Raw genomic sequence first — 24772 nt, forward strand, 5'->3', positions numbered from 1 at the left:
CCGTGCGGGGTCCGATCCTGCCCGGGTGACCCGTGGCTCCCCGCCCGCCGCCAGGGGGCGCCCCCACCCCCGCCCCCCCGCCGAGGGTCGCGCTCGCGCCCTGCCCCGGTGACGTCACCCCAGGAGGAGCCGAGACTGGCAAGCGGGCACAGCCAATGGGAGCCCGGCGTCCCCGCGGGACTTCCGGCGGCGGGTGGGAAGGCGGAGCCACCGCCCCCTCAGGCCCCGCCCCGGCGCGCGGCCGCGGGTGACGTCACCACGCCGGGGCTCTGCGGCGAGCCGCGGGCGCGCGCCGCCCGCCCCTCCCCTCCTCCAGCCCCGCTGCGGCCAGGGCCGCGTGCGTGCGTGCGTGCTGACGTCAGCGCGTGCGCGCCCCCGGGCGGAGGCCTGCGCGGTGAGCGAGCGGCGCGCGCAGCCTGAGCGGAGCCGCCGCGCCCGGGGCCGCACCGAGCGGAGCGCACCCAGCGGGCCGGGCCGAGCGCACCGGGCCGGGCCGAGCCGAGCGCAGCCGCGCCGCGGGGTTATGAGGGCGGGCGCCGCCGCCTCCCCGTGAGGAGCAGCGGGCTGCGGGGAGCGCGCCAGGCGCCGGGGCCGCCCCGCGGCAGGAAGCCATTTTGTGGGCCCCCCTTCCTCCTCCTTCGCCGCCTTCGCGGGCGGCGCGGCCGGTGCTGCCGGCCGGTGAGCGGGCGGGGCCGCGGCGGGAGCCCCCGGGCAGCCAGGGCGGCGGGGCCGAGCCGGGGCCCGCAGCGGGCGGCGGCCGCGCCTCCCCATGGCGAAGAAAACCTACGACCTGCTGTTCAAGCTGCTGCTCATCGGGGACTCGGGGGTCGGCAAGACCTGCGTGCTCTTCCGCTTCTCCGACGATGCCTTCAACACCACCTTCATCTCCACCATCGGTCAGTGCTCCGCGCCCCGGGCCCCGCCCTCCCCGCAGCTCCCGCGGGACCCCGGCCCCCGCCGCTTCGCCTCCTCGCCCCGCCGTGCAACCCGGGGGCCCCGCCGCGCCCGGACGGGTTCGCGGAGCCCGCAGTGCCGCCGCTGCCCTGGCCCCGGGTGACCCTCCCCGGCCGCCCTGCCAGCTCGGCCCGCGCCCCGGGCCAGCACGGAGCCCACCTGGCCCCTTCCGTCACGGGCGCTCCGCCCCGGGGGCGCTCGGCCCCGCGGAGCTGCCATCGCCGCCCTCGCCCCGGCAGGAGCGCTGGGGGCTGACGTCCCCCGGTGCGCCCGCCTGCCCTGCCCTGCGTGCCCGGGGCTCCCGGCAGAGCTGGCGTGACCCCGTCGGTGCGCAGCTCTGCCAGCCGGTGCCCTCGGCGTCGCCGTGCGTCCTCCTGTCTGTCCCTGTCTGTCCGACCTGCGCTGTGCGACTCCCCCGTGCCTTTCTCCCCAGGGGTGTCAGGGCGTTTCTCCCGCACGCTGTCTTGTTTTGCAGATGCAGAGTTCAGGTCAGCAGCTCCTGACCTTCTTGGTGGCTGACTCTGGCAATTTAGGAGAATTGGCGCCTCTGCTCTCTCTTGCAGCGCCCGCTGGTGCAGCGTGTGCAGACACCTACCACGTACCTGGAGAAGAGGGGCACTGGGCGGGGGGACTGCGCTGGATCTGCATTTTGTGCTTGATAGAACTCCTCTAAATGCCTGGCCACACAACTGTTCACTGAGGCTGGAGAACACAGCATCGGTGCAAATCCTAGTGCTAGGTGTAAGTACACTCTGTGTACTTCCCCAGCGGTGTCGAAATGCCACCCTAAAAGTTGCAGCTGAGGCTACAAAATGCAAAAAGAGGCGCTTAAGCAAGCCGTGGGTAACTGGAAGGGCAAAAAGCTCATCTGGGGGACAACAAAGCGTCAAGACCCAGCTGTTGCATAAAAGCTCTTTGGGCCTCAAGTGAGGGCTCTGCTGGGTTGTTTGGGGGCGCAGGTGGCAGCCACTTTATCTTGTCCCTCGCAGCGCATACCTTGACTCTGGAAGGCTGTATTTCTCCTGCTGCCCTGGCCCTCGTGTAATTCTGCGCTGCTTGGCAGATTCTCGCCTGGATCACATGGCATTTGTTGCTTTCTGAGCTTGCTGGGGAGGTTTATTTCAATTCTCAAAGTTAAAAATAGTCGATGCCTTAGCTGAGGAGTCAGCGGATACATGGTGGCTCTTGCTCCAGAGAATTTGCGCCTTTAGCGAGCAGTGATTTTTAGCAGTTAGTACCGGTTCTTGGCCTAACTCTGCAGTGTTTTGAGTGTTGAAGCAGAATAACGTCAGGTTTAGCAGCAGTGTGCACGTGCAGAGTTCGGCAGCGCTTCTGAACAGTCAGACCAACACAGACCAGTCTGGGGTACGTGTCCAGCAGAAAGCAGAGTTTGATTTCTGAAATTCGGAGCTAGTTGTCTAGATTCGGCAGCTGTGACACGGCTTGATGAGCAGCTGGTGTGCCAGACTTGCGTCCTCGCACTGGAATTCAGCGCAAATAGATTTTCGGTGTGGTGCTGAATTCCAGGTGCTCAACTGCACAAAGATGGCTCGGCTGTGTGTGCCCCTTCCTCCTGTGAGTAGCGGGTGGGTGAGGAAGCCTGGGGGAAGGTGTCAGTCGGAAGGGAAACTGCACATTAGTGCCTTTAAAAAGCAGCCCATACGTGAGAGAAGAGCCTTAAAACACCTGTCCACGTAGTTGTTCTCTGCATTATTACAAACAAGTGACCGAATAATCGATTTGCCTGAAAATCTGCTCTCCGCCGGTCCCTCCGGTTCCGGACTCTGGGGCCGTGGTGCCGCGGGTGCCCCGTACCTGCGCAGGGATCCCCTGCAGCCACTGTGAGCAGCGCTGGGTCTGCAGCAGGGAGAGCGGAGCTTCAGGGAACCTTCACCCCGCTCTTTGACCTGTACCTACCAGGAAATACAATTTCCCAAGCACTTAGGTGCGCAGTCAGTGGCCCTGAAGGTTACTGGCCTGTGGGCTGAGCCTCTCCTTATATTAAATAAAAACCAAACCCTCGTTAGCTCTGATTCATGCTTTGGTGTTTGCACCGAGCCCCACCAGGAACCTGGGACAGTCAGGCTTGTAAAACGTGTGGCAGGGGCTGGGTCAGGCTCTCTGGCCTCAGAGAACATCGAAACTGGTCCGTGGATGGAAAATACGAGTGGTGGGAAGGGGGTTAATTCTATAAAACCAGAGGCTCGTCTGCATACGTCAGTGAAGATACAATAGTAATGCATTTCAACTTTACGTTAGTCATTTATACTCACTTTCGTCTTCACACATTTTAAGGAGTGCCGAAGCGGGATCCACGGTGGCAGTTTGGAAATAACTCACTGCGCATGTAACTCGGTGTAGTGTCTTGAACATGGGGCTTTGAGTCGCTCCAATCTAATGTTTCCTGCGAAAACAAGAGGGAAGCTTTTGGATGCGACGGGGTGGACGTGTGGATGGTTTCATGACCCTGTCCAGAAGTGCTATAAATAATCTGGATGGCTCTTCCGCAAGAATCCCTAAGTCATCGTAACCTCCCTGGGGAGCAGGGGCCTCGGCCTCGCGCCGCGGTGCTGCTTTCAGGTAGAAAGGGAATAAATGTTGGAAGACTTAGTCTGTCACAGACCATTTGTGTTTTTAAGAGCTCTTCAGTCCACTCGTGCTAACAGCAGGTTCGCTTTATTTTGAATATTAAAAACATTAGTGTAAGTAGCTTCCAGTCAGTGCATACTTGAGCTCTGACTTTCCTTTAGTGATTCTTTATTGGCACTCGCCGTGTGTCACTGATGACAGCCTGAAGTGAACGGAGAGCGACGCAGGGGCCGCCTGGCGCTGGCTGCCGGGCCCCGGCGGGACAGGGCCTGTTCTTACAGGGCTGTCCGGCTCACGGTTGGAATATCCAAACCGAACCCATGCACGTAATTGCCATTGTTTGACTAAGTAAAATGCAAATGGAGATGAGTCACCAGCAGAATGTTTTCCCATGCGGTGTGAGTACCTGTGGCGGGGCGCTGAGGGATGGAGCGTGTGCTGCTGGGTCAGGCTCTCCTGGTCCCATGCGGTGTGAGCAGCTCTGGTGGGCGCTGAGGGATGGAGCGTGTGCTGGTGAGCGGGTCAGGCTCTCCTGGTCCCATGCGGTGTGAGCAGCTCTGGTGGGCGCTGAGGGATGGAGCGTGTGCTGGTGAGCGGGTCAGGCTCTCCTGGTCCCATGCGGTGTGAGCAGCTCTGGTGGGCGCTGAGGGATGGAGCGTGTGCTGGTGAGCGGGTCAGGCTCTCCTGGTCCCATGCGGTGTGAGCAGCTCTGGTGGGTGCTGAGGGATGGAGCGTGTGCTGGTGAGCGGGTCATGCTCTCCTGGTCCTCACCACACCAGGGCCACCACTGTGTCGGGTGTTTCTGCTCGTGCTGGCGGCAGCTCCGCAATCCAGAGGCAGGAGAACGAGCGGGGTGGTGGGAGGTTGGGTCACCCTGTGGTTTATTCTGAACACGGCAAGTTCTTGGTGCCGAAACTCTGGTGTTTTAAATGCGAAGGTGGGATGAAATCCTTTGGTTTTTTCTCGTTTTTAAATTTTATTTCTTTCAGCTTTATTGGGGTGATTTTGAGTTGTGAAGCCCTTGCTTTGGAATCATTGCATATTGGAACATTTAAGCAGTGAGTTTAAAAAAAAAAGAAGTCTTCAGGTATCAAAAAGCATAAACATGACAGATTTCTTTGTGCATCTTGTGAGGATTTGTTTGCCCACGATTGTGATAAATTGGTATTTGAAAGGAAGGAGTCCCAGATAGAGAATGGAGAAAAACTTTGTCAAGCGTAAGAAAACAAACTAGGGGGATGTTTTGTTCTGAACTGTGAAAATGCTTTTAGCTGTGTGGTGGTTGTAATGGAGTTGGAAGAAGCAAGTTCTGGGGTGCACAGGAGTGTGACAGGAGCAGGTGGAAGTGCTGGCTCGCTTGTTCCTCCGTCCTTCTGCCGTCTGTCACCTGTGGCTGGTCGGGCAGTGGAGCTGCGGGTGCATGGGGTGGTCTGCGCGGTGCCCGTCGGTGGGTGAGGCTGCAGCCCCCTCATGGGATGCTCATTTCTTTAACAGAGCTGTATTTCAGCAGCGGGTGCATGGGGTGGTCTGCGCGGTGCCCGTCGGTGGGTGAGGCTGCAGCCCCCTCATGGGACGCTCATTTCTTTAACAGAGCTGTATTTCAGCAGCGGGTGCATGGGGTGGTCTGCGCGGTGCCCGTCGGTGGGTGAGGCTGCAGCCCCCTCATGGGATGCTCATTTCTTTAACAGAGCTGTATTTCAGCAGCGGGTGCATGGGGTGGTCTGCGCGGTGCCCGTCAGTGGGTCAGACTGCAGCCCCCTCATGGGATGCTCATTTCTTTAACAGAGCTGTATTTCAGCAGCGGGTGCATGGGGTGGTCTGCGCGGTGCCCGTCGGTGGGTGAGGCTGCAGCCCCCTCATGGGATGCTCATTTCTTTAACAGAGCTGTATTTCAGCAGCGGGTGCATGGGGTGGTCTGCGCGGTGCCCGTCGGTGGGTCAGACTGCAGCCCCCCCGTGGGACGCTCATTTCTTTAACAGAGCTGTATTTCAGCAGCGGGTGCATGGGGTGGTCTGCGCGGTGCCCGTCGGTGGGTGAGGCTGCAGCCCCCTCATGGGACGCTCATTTCTTTAACAGAGCTGTATTTCAGCAGCGGGTGCATGGGGTGGTCTGCGCGGTGCCCGTCGGTGGGTCAGACTGCAGCCCCCCCATGGGATGCTCATTTCTTTAACAGAGCTGTATTTCAGCAGCGGGTGCATGGGGTGGTCTGCGCGGTGCCCGTCGGTGGGTGAGGCTGCAGCCCCCTCGTGGGACGCTCATTTCTTTAACAGAGCTGTATTTCAGCAGCGGGTGCATGGGGTGGTCTGCGCGGTGCCCGTCAGTGGGTCAGCTGCAGCCGCCCCCTGCAGGACGCCGATTCCTTTAACAGAACTATTTCTCAGCTGAGCGGGATCCGCTCCCTGATCTGACTTCTTATGTCACCACAAAAACCTGCACTGGCAGCGCGCGCAGGGCATCCGGGGACATGGGAACACGGGGGTAGGTGTCACTCGTGAAAATTCACTGTCAGAGCTGCAGTTCCACAATACAAAGCGCTTGGCAGCGGCGCCGGTGCCTGGTGTTCCCTCTTCCCTGCCCCAGCGTGAAACAAGCCCTGCACTGGGCTTGCTCCTCTCCCTGCGCTGCTGCTGCCGCTGCCTCAGGGTAACGCCAGTTGGCAGGGCCGAGAACGCTGCTGAAATCCGTACGCGGGCACATCCCGGCAGCGGCAGTGCGGGACACAGACCCGGCTGCTCCTGTTCGTTTGCCCTTGCACTCACGGGCTGTTTGTGTTCCACTGTCACCACGAGGCAGCTGGTACCTCAACGTGTTAATACGACCCAAAGGCGCAGAGAGGAACGGGACGGAGCGTGCGGAGGTTGGAGACGCAGAGGAACGGGACGGAGCGTGCGGAGGTTGGAGACACAGAGGAACGGGACGAAGCCTGCAGAGGTTGAAGACACAAGAACGGGACGGAGCGCGCGGAGGTCGGAGACGCGGAGAGGAACGGGACGGAGCGTGCGGAGGTTGGAGACACAGAGGAATGGGACAGAGCGTGCGGAGGTTGGAGACACAGAGGAACAGAACAGAGCATGCGGAGGTTGGAGACACAGAGGAACGGGGCGGAACCTGCAGAGGTTGGAGACGCAGAGGAATGGGACGGAGCGCGCGGAGGTCGGAGACGCGGAGAGGAACGGGACGGAGCACGTGGAGGTTGGAGACGCAGAGGAATGGGATGGAACCTGCAGAGGTTGGAGACGCGGAGAGGAACGGGACGGAGCGCGTGGAGGTTGGAGACGCAGAGGAATGGGACGAAGCCTGCAGAGGTTGGAGACACACACAGAGGAACGGGACGGAGCGTGCGGAGGTCGCAGATGTGGAGAGGAACGGAACGGAGCGCGCAGAGGTCGCAGACGCAGAGGAACGGGACGGAACCTGCGGAGGTTGGAGACACACACAGAGGAACGGGATGGAGCGTGCGGAGGTCGCAGACGCAGAGGAACGGGATGGAGCATGCGGAGGTTGAAGACACACGCAGAGGAACGGGACGGAGCGCATGTCGGAGACGCAGAGAGGAATGGGACGGAACCTGCGGAGGTTGGAGACGCGGAGAGGAACGGGACGGAGCCTGCGGAGGTCGCAGATGCAGAGAGGAACGGGACGGAGCGCGTGGAGGTCGGAGACGCGGAGAGGAACGGGACGGAGCGCGCAGAGTTCGGAGACACGGAGAGGAACGGGACGGAGCGCGCGGAGGTCGCAGACACGGAGAGGAACGGGACGGAGCCTGTGGAGGTCGCAGATGCAGAGAGGAGCGGGACGGAGCCTGCGGAGGTCGCAGATGCAGAGAGGAGCGGGACGGAGCCTGCGGAGGTCGCAGATGCAGAGAGGAGCGGGACGGAGCCTGCGGAGGTCACAGATGCAGAGAGGAACGGGACAGAGCGCGTGGAGGTCACAGATGCAGAGAGAAACGGGACGGGGCGCGCGGAGGTCGGCTGCTCCAGTTAAGCCAGCGCCATGTCCAGGAGGACGTTGAGCTGTCACTTCAGCTGTAGGTGGCAAAGATAAAGAGCGGGTGACGTCGGTGACGTTCTCTGGGACAAAGCGTGTTTCAGGTTGGGTTTGCAGCTTCTTGTGACAGGCTGTCCGAATAATCCCCGCTCTGCGCTTGAGTTGTACACAACCAAATGAAACGCTGGTTGATGGTGGTAGAAAACTTGCTCAGACAGGGATGCAACCTTCGTTCTGAAACCGAGGGCTGTCCTTTGGTGCCTCGTTGAGTGCTGAGCATGACTGTGGGGTGCAGAGAAGTTGTTTCCTCTCGAGTTCTTGTTTTACCTCTTTAGAGAGAAAAACCGTTACTCCCCTCTCCTTTTCCTGAGAAAACGCTCAATCTTTTCTACCCTTAACATCAATATTGATACTGAATTAGAGAATTGTTTGAGAGTCTGCTGATACAGCTTCATCAGGAGATAGGAAGAAATACCCTAAATGGAGGGGTTTTTAAGGCTGTGCTGCACAGCTGCTGCCCGCAGTGCAGTGGTGCTGTGCGCGGGGTTTGCCGGGGCGGGCGGTGCTGTGCGCGGGGTTTGCCGGGGCGGGCGGTGCTGTGCGCGGGTTTACCGGGTCGGGCGGTGCTGTGCGTGGATTTACCCACTCGCTGCGGCGCGTTGGTGCGGGTTGGCAGAGCAGAGTCCCCCAGCAGCAGCGCTGCCCGTTGTGCCGCGGGACCTCCTGGCGACGCGTGCCAAGGGTTCCAGCTGATTCCGGGTGTCCCTGATGCGGGGTAAGTCAGGCACCTCGGAAACGCCTGGTGAAAAACGGGCTGGTGGAATTCCCGGCGCTGTGGGAATTCCCTGTGTGGCCCAGGGGAAACAGGAAGAAGAGCGGAGCTGCTGTGCAAGTTTTCTTGACTGTTTGGTGTTTCAGTACGGCCTGACTGCGTGGGCTTTTCTCTTCTGTGTGGGTTTAACTAGAAGTCTTGTGTGGGTTTAACTATAAGTCTCTGCATGTTTTTGTTCTTTTCCGTAGCTAAAACAACTCGAGGCTTTCTTCCCCTCTGGGATTGTGACTGTTTCATGCTGCGTAACCTGGAGAAATACCCATTTGTGCCTTGCATTTCCAGAATGTGACTCACTGCTCCCCGCGAGAGGCCTGTCTGCTCGCTCCCTGCCGTTAAGCACGGAATACCGGCACTGCCGTCCGTGCCGTGCGGCCCTTTCGCCAGGGAGCGTTTCAACGCGGTGTTCTTTCCTGTGTGCACCGATGGTTGGCTCTCCGGATCCTGCGCCAAGGCAGCTGCGGGATGGTGGGAGCGCAGCAAAGGCCTCTTGCTGGTAACACGGTGTGGCGTGCCGGCGGCTCCCTCGGTACCGGGACAGCGCTGGCCCCGGTGGGCGGCTGTCCTGGCCCAAGATCTGAGTGTCTCAACCCTCAAACGTGGTTGTGAAGATGGGTGGTACTGTGATACCTCCAGGTGTTTGTTTAGGTTAGGTCGGGTGTGCTACCGCTTCCTTGTCTGCCCTTTGATTTATGCAGCTATCGAAAGGTTCATTAAAGCTGATCTTGTCAGGTTGTCTCATCAGTGGCTTCTGAGATCAAACTCGTGTGCCTGCTTCGTGGCAACATCGACTGAGCAGTGTGCACCTGGTCCTGGCTAAGAACTTGTTCTGCAGTCTGAGATGATTATGTCTTAACTCGATCATACCACCATTCTAGTCTTCTAAAGTAAAGGTGATTTTACATTTTAGTTCAGATGTTCAGTTATGAACTTCAGGCGCATTAATTAACCTGTCGATGTGCCGAGTGTCATCTGTCTGCCCTTCCAACCATGGGATGTTACCTGTGCGCCCCCAGCACCACCTCCCTGCCTTCCCTGACGCGCCTCGCTTGTCTGCACTTCTTCATCTGCTTTAGCATTGCACATCTCTGTGCCGAGGGTGGGGAGAGAGGTGGTGGATGAACCATCCCTGAGACATCCCAGGCCAGGCTGGACGGGCTCTGAGCAACCTGAGCTGGTGCAGATGTCCCTGTCATGGCAGGGGGACTGGAGAGCTGGGAAGGTCCCTTCCCACCCTGTGGGCTCTGGGACTGGTGTGAGGCAAAGTAAGAAGCTCCATCCCCGGCAGTACGAACGCCTGCCACGTTGGAGGATGCAGAGATGTGTGTCTTAGGTATAGCTGTCTAATTGTTGGGTGAATTAATCCCACCAACGCTTCTGTTTCGCGAAGCATGCTTTGAAATGCTTTCATCTCAACATAGTGGTTTGATCTTGGCAGTAAACAACTGAACTCTTTTTTTAGCTACTCAAGTTTCTGGCAAAACCAAAGATGAGTACTGGCTGGTCCTTCGGGTTTTGTGCTTGACGTCGGTGTCTGCGACCAGGAGTGGGAGCTCTCTGTGAAACCTGGTGCTGCGTATTCCTGCTGCAGTGAGCAGAACTGGTGAAATGCTGGGAGGGAGGCTCAGAAACTCCACCGCTGGTGTCTGCTCGATCATGGTGCCCATGTGCCACAGGGCTGGTGTCCCCGCGTGCCGGAGACCCCGACCCAGCCGGAGAGCCAGGAGGAGGCGACTGGCCACGCTGGGTCCTGGCGTTTGCCGAGGTGCTGCTGGGAGCAGGAAGCAGCGGACACAAGTCCCAGTAGGGAAAGTTCCACCTGGGTTTTGGGAAGAATGGTGCCGAAGGTGATCAGTGACTGGAAATGCAGGGTCAATGGGACCACTGGCCCCGGCAAGCCAGGGTGGGTGGCCCTGCTGCATGTTCAGGCCACGCTCGGTGCTCCAGCACCCGCCCGGGCCCACTGACGGACCCGAGCAGCACAGGAGCTGGGCTGGGGGCCCCGTTCCCAGGGGCACAGAGCTGCTGCTGGATCCCATTGCAAGCGCTGCAGTCCAGAGAGGTTCCTGCTGGATGTCTCCTCTGGATCTGCAGAGCACTGGGTAATGGCCAGCAGCTTTTAAAGAGCTTCTGATAAAGTTGCATCTCCAGAGGCAGGAGAACCAGCCGGTAGGGAAGGTGTGTGTTGTGTTGCTGGTAAGGAAGGCGTGTGAGGTGTTGCTCCGAGCGTGTCCAGGTTCCTCTCGCCTCTGCAGAGCTCGGCGCGGCTGCAGGCTCCGAGCAGGCGCCCCACGCTCGGGCTGCTGCCAGCACTGTGGTTTCTCACCCTGCAACCCAGCGGTGCTGCAGGTCCAGCTGGTGGCAAAGCTTTGCTTTAACCTCATTTCTTGCTGTGTAAAACCTGCTGACATTTTCTGATAGTCCTGCTCAATATCGTAACCAGGTGCTTTGTCACAGGACAGATGTGGGACACGAGGAGCTGGAGCGGGAGGGCTGGCTGTTCCACCGCTCCTGGCTCCTTCAGCGCAGAGGGACGTGGGTTTGTTCCAAGAGAACTGAATCACAGGCCCAGCCTGGCTGGGTTGGGCTCTCTGTAGATCCCCAGCCCCACCTGCTCACACGGGGTCACCGGAGCAGATCCCGCAGGGTCACCGGAGCAGGTCACACAGGTGGGTCCAGGGGTTTGAATGTCTCAGAGAAGGAGACTCCACACCCGCTCTGGGCAGCCTGGGCCAGGCTCTGGCACCTCCCAGCAAAGAAGTTTCTGCTCATGTTCACATGGAGCCTCCTGTGTTTCAGTCTGTGCCCGTTGCCCCTCACCCTGGCATTGGGCACCACTGAACAGAGTCTGCTCCATCCCCTGACACCCCCCCTGAGCTATTGATCATTGATCACATCCCTCTCAGCTTCTCTTCTCCACTCAGCAGCCCCAGCTCTCTCAGTCTCCTCATCACAAAGATGCTGCAGACCCCTCAGCATCTCTGTGTCCCTCCCTGGACTCTGCAGTGACTCCTGGTCCTTGTCCCGGGGAGCCCAGCACTGGACACAGTGACTCCGGGAGTCCCCGTGGTTGCCCTGCCCTGTCTGTTCTCATTGTCTGGTGGCATCGAGCCTTTCCCGGAGCCGAGAGCGGGTGCTGGCGCAAGGCTCTTCTACCTGAGGAGGTGTCACCAGCCTTGTTACTGTGGGCAGCAAACCGAGGGATCCGAAGGAGCCTTGCGGCTGCAGCGCTGCCCTGGGAGAGCCGGTGTTTTGGGGTAACAATGACCTGATTCTGGGCGTGTCGGGTGACATTCTTCCAGTTTTTCCAGCCTTTCAAAGCTGCGTAATTCTTGTTTCTCAGGCTCTCTCTATGAGGTCATTTTGAGTGTTGCAGTATCGGTAACAGCTAAAAAACCTGATGAAACTTGCAATAACTGTGGTGCTTCTGGGCAATAGTGTAGCAATAGGCCTTTTGGGTTTTTTCCTACCTTTTTTTCTGCTTATTGGCCTGAGAACGGTGCCATTCGCCTTCTCACCGGAGAGCTGAGAGTGGGGTAGAACCATGTAATCCGTGATCTGAGACAAGGGAGCTGCAGGAACTTGTGCAGTCACACTGTGCCATGTAGCTCCGGGTCTGGACGTTTTCTTACAGATTCCTAGAGCCTGGTTCAAACCAAAGACAAGGACCTGCTGCCCTGCTTTGACTCTGGGAAGTCTCTGTGTTTGCCGAAAGGTCATAATTTAAAGCTTTTTCTGAAAGTTAGGGATTGGATAGTGGATATTCAGTAACCGAAAAATACCCTAAATCATATGGCGAGTGCTTCAGTTCAATGAGGTGGGGTTGTGGTGCAAGCAGAGGAGCTTTGGGGTTGAATGTGCTGTGTTTAACCCTGGACCCAAGGCTGTTCTCTGGAGGTAAAGGCCGTGTATTCTGTATTGAGATCTGACCGTGCAAGGGCCGGGTCCCGCGGATCTCCAGCGCTCGTTGGGGCGCGATGGCTCTGGAGCGCGGTGCTGGTGCGGTAGTGATGGCAAAGCTCCGCCTGCGGCCGCACCGTGCTCCGGGTGGCTTGTCCTGCGGTCCTTTCATAGAGGATGGTCACGTTTTCTGTTGATAATGAAGGAAACTTGTTTCTCCAGCAATAAGTAGTCACAGGCACGTGTGCTTGCTGGTGGGCTGTCTGACCAGAGAAAGCACCCAAAGGTCCATGTGCAGCAACCACCTGCCCCCATTGAGCTGCAGTGGCCGTGGAACTCCAGACCTGCTGTCAAGCACATAAAGCATTGAAAGCTTTAATGTCTCGGGTATCGACGGTGACTGCGTTGTGCACACAAACGTTGGAGTCCGTTTGGGAACAAGTGGCGAGTGGCTGTCAGACGAGGAGATCCCGGTGCGGGACCCGTGGTGCGTTTGGTGTGTTTCGGGACAGCCCCAGCGTGTTCCAGCAGGCGTCCTGCTCCACAGACCCAGCGATGCTCCGTCCCCGCTGTCTGGGGCGGTTGGGCAGCGAGGGGTGGTAATTAGGGGTGGTAATTACCGGCTCGGTGAGTGGCGGGGAAGGCAAGAGCTGCCGGCTCTTCCGGAGCTCTGGCTGGTTACATTGGATTGACCGGCTGAACCTTCCCAATGACACAGAACCCGCCTCCTTGGCAGAGCTGGTTCTCTCCTGAATGAAACTACTTCCCCTCCTTCATGTGTTATCTGTCTCGGCAATCTGCTGACTCTAAATCAGCCAGGGTAATTGTTAACTTGAATTTTACTTTTTATGTGATTTGAGGGCAAAATTGCTGTTACAGCAAGTGGTGACAAATTTCCTCATTCATAAATAGAAGCAGTTTATGTGAAAGCAGATTCATATACCATATTTATTTTCTAGCTAACCGGTATAGCATAGGTAGTCTTAGACATGCATGCACACTGATTTAATCAGCTGTGATTGAAGGTACGTAGCGCGCATCCTCGGTGGCTGAAAGCAGAACTGGAGTTGTGGGTTTGTGTGGGGCCTGTCAGCTTTCTGGAGGCTGGACTTTGCTCCACTGGGATGCTTGGGATGGGAGCGAAAGGGCTTTCCCAGCCAGGGGTTCCCAGGGGGTGCTGGTGGTGCTGGTCGCGTGTGGAGCTGCTCCGGGCGCTGCCCGTCCCGGGTGCACTGGGTGCACTGGGCGCACTGGCAAGCGGGAGCTGTGAAGGCAGAGTTACTGGGCCCTGGCCCCGCTGGCGCTGGTGCTGGCGCTGGGCAGAGCTGGGCCGCGGGCAGAGCTCCGCTGTGGGCAGCTCTGCAGCACACACTGGGCCTTGCTAGGGCTTCGCTGCTTAATTTATAATTTTCCCCCCCCTTTCCACCTTATGAATAAAAACCTTATTGTCTCTCTTGTCTCTTGGTATGCATAAAACATCGCTAAAACGGTTCCTTTGTTCATTTTCTTTTGTTTCGCTTGTGGGAGCCTTGCGCAAGGTCTAGCTGCCGGAATAACAGGGCCATGAAGTTTCTTTTATCTGGAAGCAGTAAGTGGTGGTGCTGAAGCCGCGTGGCCTCGCAGGCCGGGGCCGCAGCCGAGCTGTCTCAACAGGAGCCTTTCCTTTGCTTGCCCAGCAGAGCGTTTCTTACATGTAACTTCACGGCACTTCCACGTGACTGCTGGAGCTCCTGCCCTGGAGGAAGGTGAGGAGAGATGAGGGGATCCCATGGGACACTCAGCCATGGATCCGCTGGATCTTTCTGTGCTGCCACGTGCACTTGGACTTCACCACACAAGAGTCGCTTTAGTGCTCAGAAATGAGCTGAGGGCCGCCGCGGAGGGGAGATGAGAAGGTTTTCGAGTGGTTCTGGCCTGAGATGTGGCTTCTGTCCCTGTTGTACGGACGGGTGACTTGCACCAGGGTGAAACTCTCTGAACCTTGGTCATTGTCGGGGACCTCGGGTTTGGTGTCCCTGGATTCATGGCAGCTGGGCTGCAGGCACGTCTGCTGGATTCCTGCTGGAGTGACATGGGCCGGTTCTTACCCACTGGAAATGACTGTCCCTCTGTGGCCAGAGCCTGGCGTCTGCACCCCTTCTATTGGGAAATGGTCCTTGTCCCAGTTATCAGCGTCTGGGCAAAGTTCAGGCGATAGGGAGAGTGCACGCGTTCAAATCAGAGCTGAGAGATCAAAACCGTGCCACCAACACATCGCAAATCAGAGCCGGGAGATCAAAACGGTGCCACCAACATGTCCCAAATCAGAGCCAGGAGATCAAAACCGTGCCACCAACACATCGCAAATCAGAGCCGGGAGATCAAAACGGTGCCACCAACATATCCCAAATCAGAGCCGGGAGATGAAAACCGTGCCACCAACATGTCCCAAATCAGAGCCGGGAGATGAAAACCGTGCCACCAACATGTCCCAAATCAGAGCCGGGAGATGAAAACCGTGCCACCAACATATCCCAAATCAGAGCCGGGAGATGAAAACCGTGCCACCAACACATCGCAAATCACAGCTGGGAGATCAAAACGGTGCCACCAACATGTCCCAAATCAGAGCCGGGAGATCAAAACGGTGCCACCAACACATGGCCCAGGCACGTCCCTCGCCGTGGGCTGCCATGCTGCCGCCGTGGCCACCGCAGGCTGGCTGGCACTGGGCACCCGCAGGCTCCGGGCGGTGCGGTGGCAGTCAGACCCGGCCCGAAGTCTGCTGCCTGCTGTTGCCGGAGATGGAAGGCGCCATGTTGTTCTCTGCCCTGCCTCAGCCGTCACTGTCAATTAAGATCCCCGGTGGTGCGTCTGGTAATCACGCAGCAGTGGGGCTGGATTGCCGAGGCGCCCGCGCCTGTGCCGCCGTCGCTCCTCTGACCGCGGAGGGGCCCGGGTGCCTCTCAAGGAAAGGTTACTCGAAACCGGGCTGTTCTGAGCTCCTGTAGGTTCAGCCTTAGGTCGTTAAGCCACCTCTCCCTGCAGACCTCCAGTCAGGCTCCTCTAATTAATGTTTTTAAGCTCAGGTGTCTGAGGCCCTTCCTCTGGAGCAATCACAGAGTCCCAGATTGTTAGGGGTTGAAGGGCCCTGGAAAGCCCATCCAGTGCAATCCCCCCGGAGCAGGAACACCCAGCTGAGGTTCCACAGGAAGGGGTCCAGGCGGGTTTGAATGTCTGCAGAGAAGGAGACTCCACAGCCTCCCTGGGCAGCCTGGGCCAGGCTCTGACACCCTCACCCCCAACAAGTTTCTTCTCCTCTTGCAGTGGAACCTCCTGTGTTCCAGTTTGCACCCATTGCCCCTTGTCCTGTCACTGGTTGTCACCCAGAAGAGCCTGGCTCCATCCTCCTGACACTGCCCCTTTCCATATTGATCCCCAGGAATGAGTCCCCCCTCAGTCTCCTCTTCTCCAGCTCCAGAGCCCCAGCTCCCTCAGCCTTTCCTCACACGGGAGATGCTCCACTCCCTCCAGCATCTTGGTGGCTGCGCTGGACTCTCTGCAGCAGTTCCCTGTCTATCTTCACTTTACGGGAAAGCTGTTTTCCGCTAATCTTTGCAAAGCAACCTGATGAGTAGCTTTCACAGATCATTCTTTACGTGTGTGCAGTAGGTGGAGTAAGGGAGCTGGAACTCGAGATATGTGTCGAATTCATAGTTAATCGCTGTTGCTGTCATTTGGAAATGCCCTCCAAGCACGTGTGTGCCGGGGCCTCCCCTGTGGTAGCGGGGAAGAGATCTCGAGATCTGGTTCTGAAGGTGGTTGATTTTTAAATGCAGATGACAAGAACAGTGGAGCGGTGGAAGGTCGCAGTTGCCATACAGCTGCAGCACCTCTGTCTCCTCGATTATTTGTTGGATTTTGTTTGAAATGTTGCCCTCAAGTGCCCTCAAAGGATTTCTGGTAGCAGCGTTGACTGCTGATGTGATTGACTCCAGGATTAATGTGGCAGTGCTAGCTTCTGCTTTTAATATAAATATTTGCAGAACGATCATTGAGGAGGTTTCAGGTGAGGCCGGCAGTGAGAGAACATTCTTGGTGAACTCGAAGGCTGTGGTCTTGACCTGGATTTAATGCGCATCCTCGAGAAGAACTGGTGCACAGGGGATGCTCACAACGCGCCCGCTGCTTTGGAGGGAAACGGGATCACTCCAGGAAGGGTTTCAGGCTGGGGAGGCGCCCTTTGCTCTCATAGTTCTGCACCCTGTAGCTTTGCATGGTGTCGGTGGTCGCTGGATGGGCTGTGGTGGGATCTGGGGCACCGGGAGAGCTCAGGGGTGCAGTTGCAGGTGGGCTCTGAGATGCATCTCGGGGCTGTGTTGCAGTGTGAGATGCATCTCGGGGCTGTGATGCAGTTACAGGTGGGCTGTGAGATGCATCTCGGGGCTGTGTTGCAGTTGCTGTGTGAGATGCATCTCGGGGCTGTGTTGCAGTTACAGGTGGGCTGTGGATGCATCTCAGGGCTGTGTTGCAGTTGCTGTGTGAGATGCATCTCGGGGCTGTGTTGCAGTTGCAGTGTGGGATGCATCTCGGGGCTGTGTTGCAGTTGCAGTGTGAGATGCATCTCGGGGCTGTGTTGCAGTTGCAGTGTGAGATGCATCTCGGGGCTGTGTTGCAGTCGCAGTGTGAGATGCATCTCGGGGCTGCAGTTGCAGATGGGAAGCAGCGATGCAGTGTGAGGATCCTCCGTTCTCTAAACAGCGAAGCTGCGAGTGAATTCAATGCGTGGCCTTTCCCAGATAAGAGGTCAGGCGGGTAACAATGGCCTTCCATTGTTTGGAGGGGATTAGGCCAGATATTTGGAGGGGCACAAGCGACAGGGCTGGGTTTGTCCCCGAGGTGAACGTCCAGCCGAGTCCCCCGTACCCGTCAGTCCGTGTTTTTGCACACACCACGTATCCTGCTGCAGTTGTTTGTCCGTGGCGTGGGCAGCGTTGGAAGCGCAGCAGCCGCAGCATCCCGATGGCACAGTGTGGGTCACGCTGAGAAGCTGCCGTCTCGCAGCGTCGTCGTCTGCCTCGTTAGGAATAGATTAATTGGTAGGAGAGGGTCTGGCAAGGGGGCTGCTGCTGATGTCCTGTGTTCTGCTCTAATGTGGCCAGCTCTGGAATTTATCTGTATGGATGCGATGTTAGTGAAACTTAACCTGTAAAGATGGTTTTATAGAGATGCTATAACATCATAGTGGAAAAGTAAAGGTGCAGGGGGAGCCGCGGGGATGGTTTGGAGGGGCTGGGACTGCATCGTCTGGTGAATTTGGAAGGACACCTTTTTAAAGAATCTCTAGTTTAATCTCTTGTGTTAAAAGCTGAAGGTAAATGGATTGTTTGGATTTTGAGAATCTGTTGCATTCCTAGAGAGAAGTGAGTGAGTGAGTGGTTTATCCATCATAGAGTCATTTTGGCTGGAAGAGACCCTCAGGATCATCAAATCCAACCATTACCCACCCCTGGTGTAACCCGTGTCCCCAAGAACCTCGTTGTCAAGGTACCCACCATCACACCAGCAAATATCACCGGTCAGGATTTTTACAGAGATAGAGGTGTGGTCATAATTACTTTTCTTGATTCTTACTCTACAAAAACATCACTTTCCAGGATATTTCAGGTACCATGGATCCCTAGTAGCTGAAGTACAGCTGGTTCCCCGGTGGTTTGTCTGCTTGTTGCTGGGAGCGCTGCTGGGAAGAGCAGTGGTGTGCAGCTGTTGCTCTGCGGCCGAGCCGGGGGACGGTCCTGGGGGTGATGGAGCAGACGTGCCATGGGGGGAAAGCAACACCAGTCACACTGTCACATGTGGCGGTGGGATTAAAGTAACGGCAACCCATGGTACCGCTGTCCCGCCGTGGGCGGCTCCATCAAGACCAGGCTCAGACAGGACACCAGCCTTGGTGGGCGCTCTCTCCTGCCTGCTCGTGGTGGGGCTCCCTGGGACCGCCGCAGTGAGGGGCAGTTTCCCGAGGGTTTCTGCGAGGGACGCGCAGCACTATGGAGATGTAATATGTGGGGCTGTGAGAGCTGAGGGGCGCGCTGCGCTGTGGAGATGGAGCTCGTGGGGCTATTGGTGCTGGGGGACGCGCTGCGCTATGGAGATGGAGCTCGTGGGGCTGTGGGTGCTGAGGGACGCGCTGCACTATGGAGATGGAGCTCGTGGGGCTGTGGGTGCTGAGGGACGCGCTGCGCTATGGAGATGGAGCTCGTGGAGCTGTGGGTGCTGAGGGACGCGCTGCGCTGTGGAGATGGAGCTCGTGGAGCTGTGGGTGCTGAGGGATGTGCTGCGCTATGGAGATGGAGCTCGTGGAGCTGTGGGTGCTGAGGGACACGCTGCGCTGTGGAGATGGAGCTCGTGGAGCTGTGGGTGCTGAGGGACACGCTGCGCTATGGAGATGGAGCTCGTGGAGCTGTGGGTGCTGAGGGACGCGCTGCGCTGTGGAGATGGAGCTCGTGGAGCTGTGGGTGCTGAGGGACGCGCTGCACTATGGAGATGGAGCTCGTGGAGCTGTGGGTGCTGAGAGACGCGCTGCGCTGTGGAGATGGAGCTCGTGGAGCTGTGGGTGCTGAGGGATGTGCTGCGCTATGGAGATGGAGCTCGTGGGGCTGTGGGGGCTGTGGGTGCTGAGGGGTGTGCTGCGCTATGGAGATGGAACTCGTGGAACTGTGGGTGCTGAGGGATGTGCTGTGCTATAGAGATGGAGCTCGTGGGGCTATGGGTGCTGAGGGATGTGCTGTGCTATGGAGATGGAGCTCGTGGAGCTGTGGGTGCTGAGGGATGTGCTGCGCTATGGAGATGGAGCTCGTGGGGCTGTGGGTGCTGAGGGATGTGCTGCGCTATGGAGATGGAGCTCGTGGGGCTGTGGGTGCTGAGGGACGCGCTGCGCTATAGAGATGGAGCTCGTGGGGCTGTGGGTGCTGAGGGATGTGCTGCGCTATGGAGATGGAGCTCGTGGGGCTGTGGGTGCTGAGGGATGTGCTGTGCTATGGAGATGGAGCTCGTGGAACTGTGGGTGCTGAGGGATGTGCTGTGCTATGGAGATGTGGTTTGTGGGGCTGTGGGTGCTGAGTCGTCAGGACCTGCAGCCTGGCGGAGCAGGACCGGCGGGTTCGAGCTGCTCGGTTCGCACGCTGCGCTGGGGAAACCTGAGCGCAGAGAACACGGACACCGAAACGCACACAGAATTGAACTCCTGGTTTGCTGTCGCACAAATGCAGCACTTGTTACAGTCCTGGTCACTGAACGTCAGAAATGACGGAACTAAAGGTTCCCCTCTGCGAACCAAACAGGTTCAGAACCGTCCGGTTCGGTTTTGGGAAAAGTTCTGTTGATCTGTCAGTTATTACATGTGTTGCTCCTCTTGTTTTACACAGGTGCCTGGTTTGGTCTCTGTCCTGGGCCATGCGGCTCTCGGAGCCTCCTGGAGCAGTTTGTGTGCTTGCAGGCTCCAGTTTTAGGAAAGCGGGACAAAAGGAAGAGCCTTGTGGGGAGCGCGTTTCGAGGGCCCTCGGGGTCCGCGCTTTGGGCAGAACTTGTGTGCAGTTTGTTTCACGTGGCAGTTTGGATTAAACCAACTGGTTTTTCTCTTTCTTTAGAGCATTTGGTGCCGCGAATGGGTGTAGAAAAGGCCCGAGCACTGCCGTACGTGCGGCTGTGTGTGTGGGAGCTGTATGCGTCTGTGCTGTGCGTACGTGTGCACACACACACTTAAATGGGCGCTGAGCGTGTGCGCTGAGCTTCCTCGCGCAGGAGCACCGGCTGTCCTGTTCACTTGGTTCCTATCGTGTTTACTCCCGCGATTAAACACGTGGCAAAGCTGGAGAGAAGGGGATTCAGTGCCGGAGGACCGGGAGGTGTGGTGGTAACTGTCTGCATGTCCTCCCATGAGGAGCAGAATTGGAACTGCCTGCAGGGTTGGGACTGGGATCACTGTGTTTGCGTCTGCTCGGGCTCCAGCGCGTCGATGGGCTGCTTGGTTCCATCGCTGCTGTTTCCCGGTCACACTGTGCCTTCCCGCGTGGCTGACTGTGCTACACCTGATCGGGGCTGAGGAAGAGCTCACATAGTGTGATCCTCACTCCTGGTGAAAACGTCTTGTAGAGCAGGCAGGGATGACCTGAAGTGTCGGTCCCGTACCTGGCTCGGCGCCTCCGTGCTGTTTCAAAGAAGCCAAGGGGTCTGGGTTTCCCCCTTGGCTCCACCTCTCTGATGGTCCCATTCAGACTCACTTCGGTGAACAGAAGTTTGAGACTTTCTGTAGTGACTCCCGTTGCTGTTTTATTGCAGTTTGCTCCTGAGAACGAAGACTTTGCAGAGGTGAACAGTCCCGGAGATCCCGTGTGTTAGAGAGGTTCACGTGAGGTGTGAGGCACATGGGGAGGAGACCGCGGGTCGGCTGGTTTCGGAGCCTGGCTCTGAGCAGCGTTCTCTCCAGTACCTGGGCATCACGCTTTGTGCCAGCGCCAGCAAATCCCAGTTCAGAAGGAACTGCCGTGGCTGCAGGGGCTCGTCCCAGCTGGCCCACAGCTCCTCCTGCTCCCCCAGCTGCCTTTGCTCACTGGGAAAGCTTCAGCTTTCACTCACTTTTAAATAAGACGCGGAGTTAAGGTTCTTTCGGACAGGTTCATGTGTTTGTGTCACTCCTGTGCGCTCGCACAGGTCTCTGCGGAGCCGGAGTCGGTGGTGCCGGCCTGCAGGGTGCTGAACGGTCACCCGCCTTGGGGGCTGAGGCTGCTCCTCTGAAATAAACTCTCTGAATTTTGTGCTTTAAACGCCTTTCACAGCAAGCGCAAAGTGTCGTCTCTGCAGAGTCCCTGCTGCCCCTGTCGGGTACAGCGCCTGGAGACCCGGGGCCGGGAGACCCAGCGCCTGGACACCCGGGGCCGGGAGACCCAGCGCCTGGAGACCCGGGGCTGGGACTTGTTCTGTGCTACAGCGGCAGGGAAGGGAAACGGCTGAGAAATGCCGTCCAGATACAGCGTGGGAAGCGGTGGTGCGTGTGGGTGGGAATGTCCTGTGCTGATGCTGTGCAGGTGTCAATACCTTGTAGAATAAGTATTTGAAAGACCTGAGCAGTAACTGAGGTCTCTAAGAGCTTAATGAAAACCAGAACCCTCATGTCCAGCTGGATGCGCTTGTGCTGGGCTCTCTTTGGAAGGAACCAGCCTGTTTACATCGGAAGCTTTCTTGTAAAATATGCGATCTTACTCTATTGATAACAAATGTCAATGTCTGTGCATTCTCAGGAGAAGAACATTTTGAAGTCTTAGATCTTGTGTGCAAGACTGACCTGGACTTGAAGAGTTTGTGGTTCTGGACTCGACGTTTGGCAAGCTGGGCACTGGGAGGGCCTAGAGGAACCAGCTTTTACTGGTGTGCTCCAGGCACCGCTGGGCTTGGTGAGGCGCAGTCTGCCCTGGAGCGTTCCGGAAGCCATTGCTGCGCTCAGGTGTTAAGCTCGAGAAGCTCTTACAGCATTATTAGTTGGTCTCAAGAACTGAGGGGTCTCGCAATCAGATGGCTGTAAAAAAGGCTGAACAAAGCGCTGCAAAGGTCTCTGCCCCAAAGTTAATTTTGTAAGTTTTGAGTTATTGCTGTATTTCCCTGCTTTTGATAAATTTTCTTTCATTCCATCTTTGCGATGAAATCATTTTAGGGCTGTGAACTGGGCCCTGCCGTAGGCCGAAAACACACCTGAGGATGCAGGGTTTTTGGTGACGGTGTCCTGGTGCTAACCAGCCGTGTTACAGCTCTTCCTCTCCTGTTCATGCGAGAGTCACCGGGCCGGTTGGTGAGCTTGGGCTGGGACAGAGGGCGGGTTCGCTCCTGCCCGCGGGTCTCCGTCCACCGCCGGTGCCGCAGCGGGAGGGGCGCGGTGTGTCCTGCGCCTGTTGAACGCTCGCACCGCGGGCGCTGGGAGGGGCGGCCGGAGCGGGGTTGGCTGGAAGAGACGAGGTTGAGTGTGACCTTGTGCGTGTGTCCTTCTCGCTCCCGAGCTGAAAATACAGAGTGCTGTAAAGCCCGTTTGCGAAGCACGTAGGGACAAGTGGGACGCGAGCTGCCGTGGTTGCCGAGCTGCCCGTGCCGACGGTGGCGGCTCCGAGGCGCAGGGGGCGGCCGGGCTCCCGTCCTGCCCCCGTGGCTCCCGCGGCCCCGCTCAATGCCGCCTTTGTTGGGGAGTGTTGGAAAGGGCTCGTCGCTTGGGGCTCGGACTCCCGCTCCCTCCTCCTTGCACTGATGGCGTTCTGCATTCACCCCTCAGTAACCGTTTGTGAACTTTACAAAGCCTTGGCGGGGGCTCGAGGAGGTGTGAGGTGATCCAGCGCTGTTCGGATGCAGTGATTATGGATTTAAAATGCACGAGTCCTGGGTCTTCTATAATATCTTTCATCTGAGAGCAATGGGAATGCAAACGCGTTGAGCACGTAAGTTCTGTGTTCACCAAGACGTTTGGATGCTTAAACTCCCACAGTAAAGCCGCAGTGCTCGGTCGGAGCTGTTGGCGATAACCGCTGGCGCTGCAGGGATGGCGGAGCTTGGCACGGAGCTGACTGCCGGCTCCCGGAGCTCCTCATGGCCCCGCGTTTGCCGTGACCTCCGGTGTTCGTGAGAGGGAGGGGATCAACTGGTGGTGCTTCCTAAGCCTTGATACTCACACTCCAATAACCTAAAGAATCCATAAATAGCTTGTGATCCCAAACGGGGAGGACGGGCTGACCCAGCAGAGGCTGCACTGCCGTGCGGAGCCCTGGCCAGGCCGGGCTGGGCACACAGCACCTGAGGGGTTCAACAGGGGCAGGTGTGGGGTCCTGCACCTGGGCAGGAACAACCCCCAACCAGCACAGGTTGGGTGACCTGCTGGAAGCAGCTCTGCAGAGGGACCCGGGAGTTCTGGGGACAGCGGGGTGACCACGAGCCAGCAATGTGCCCTGTGGCCGAGAGCCAGCGGGACCTGGGGGTGCGAGGAAGAGTGTGGGCAGCAGGTCAGGGAGGTGAATCCTCCCCCTCTGCTCTGCCTGGGGAGGCCACGGCTGGAGTTGTGGGGCCAGTGCTGGGCTCCCCAGGGCAAGGACCAGGAGTCACTGCAGAGTCCAGGGAGGGACACAGAGATGCTGAGGGGTCTGCAGCATCTTTGTGATGAGGAGACTGGGAGAGCTGGGGCTGCTGAGTGGAGAAGAGAAGCTGAGAGGGATGTGATCAATGATCAATAGCTCAGGGGGGGTGTCAGAGGATGGAGCAGACTCTGTTCAGTGGTGCCCAGCGCCAGGGTGAGGGGCAACAGGCACAGACTGAAACACAGGAGGCTCCATGTGAACATGAGCAGAAACTTCTTTGCTGGGAGGTGCCAGAGCCTGGCCCAGGCTGCCCAGAGCGGGTGTGGAGTCTCCTTCTCTGAGACATTCAGACCCCTGGACCCACCTGTGTGACCTGCTCTGGTGACCCCGCGGGATCTGCTCTGGTGGGGCTGGGGATCTGCAGAGCTCCTGCAGCCCAGCCGGGCTGGGCCTGTGTGGTTCGTCTCCTGTTAAAGCGGTGCGCTGGGTTTTTGCTGGGGGCAGTGGCACCGTCTGGCGCTGGGGGATCCAGCAGAGAGCCGGGCTGATGTGGGCAGGCTCCGCTGTTCGCTGTGTGAGCTGCAGAGGGCGGAACAAGCATTTCCACGTTTCCTTCGGAGGTCTGGGTTTACGCGGCGTTCGGCGGGCGGGCTGTACGCTTCCAGGCCTGTCCGTGCATTCCAGTTCGTCCTGTTGAAGCTGATGAGTATCTTATCAACACTTAATGAGGGAGTGATTTCATGCTCATCTTTAATTCCGGGGTTGTGTCATTGTCCTCCTGTGGCAGTCGTCTCCCCCTCTGCACGCCATTCACGTCTGATACCTGTTACCCGCTGAAACTCTTTCTGGGAGCTCCTGACACCCGTTTCTGCGGGCACCACGGCGCAGGCAGGGCTGGGAACCGAACGGCACCGGAGCCATGCACAGGTCCAGCTTTTCCAGTCCGGTAAAACCACTTTGCAAGTATTTAGAGGCAAATAGTTATTGCTATTTATAGCAATCCTTCTGCCATGGAGGCCGAGCGAGTATTACATTGTAATTGGAATGGAAGCTGAATATAACATGGGATTAGAGATTTATTTGATCCCCAGACCCTAGAGTCAGCCCAGCCCCTGGCAGTGCAGAGAAGAGTTGATTTCCTTGGCTAAGTTAATAGTTTGCTGTATCTTAAGGCGTACAAAGTGGCTGTCAGACGTCCTGCTTTGTCTGGGCAGAGCCTCACAGTGTCGCTGTGTAAAATCCTGCTGGTGGTGACGTTTGGCACACGCTGTTTGCGCAGCACCTCGGCACAGCACACTGCTTCCTTCAGCGCCACGAAACGTGGCCGTTGTTAGGGGGATTCGGGGCGGGTTTGTGTGTTGCTGTTAATGGTTCACGTTTGTTTTCCACACCACACACAACTGATGCGAGCTCCGGTGGTTCCTACACT

At 57.8% G+C, this 24772-nt stretch overlaps 1 protein-coding gene across 1 annotated transcript in view; it reads left to right on the forward strand.

Annotated features, from left to right (window-relative positions):
* The first annotated feature begins 425 nt into the window (after positions 1–425).
* The window catches only part of RAB10 (RAB10, member RAS oncogene family), a 43721-nt gene continuing 19374 nt past the window's right edge, over positions 426–24772 (forward strand). The window contains exon 1 of the mRNA XM_065833267.2: positions 426–896. Within this exon, the coding sequence (XP_065689339.1) occupies positions 770–896 (127 nt within the window). The 5' untranslated portion in view covers positions 426–769. The remainder of the gene's footprint in view (positions 897–24772) is intronic.

The sequence above is a fragment of the Patagioenas fasciata genome, chromosome 3 (genome assembly GCF_037038585.1).
Source record: "Patagioenas fasciata isolate bPatFas1 chromosome 3, bPatFas1.hap1, whole genome shotgun sequence".
NCBI classification, from domain to species: domain Eukaryota; kingdom Metazoa; phylum Chordata; class Aves; order Columbiformes; family Columbidae; genus Patagioenas; species Patagioenas fasciata.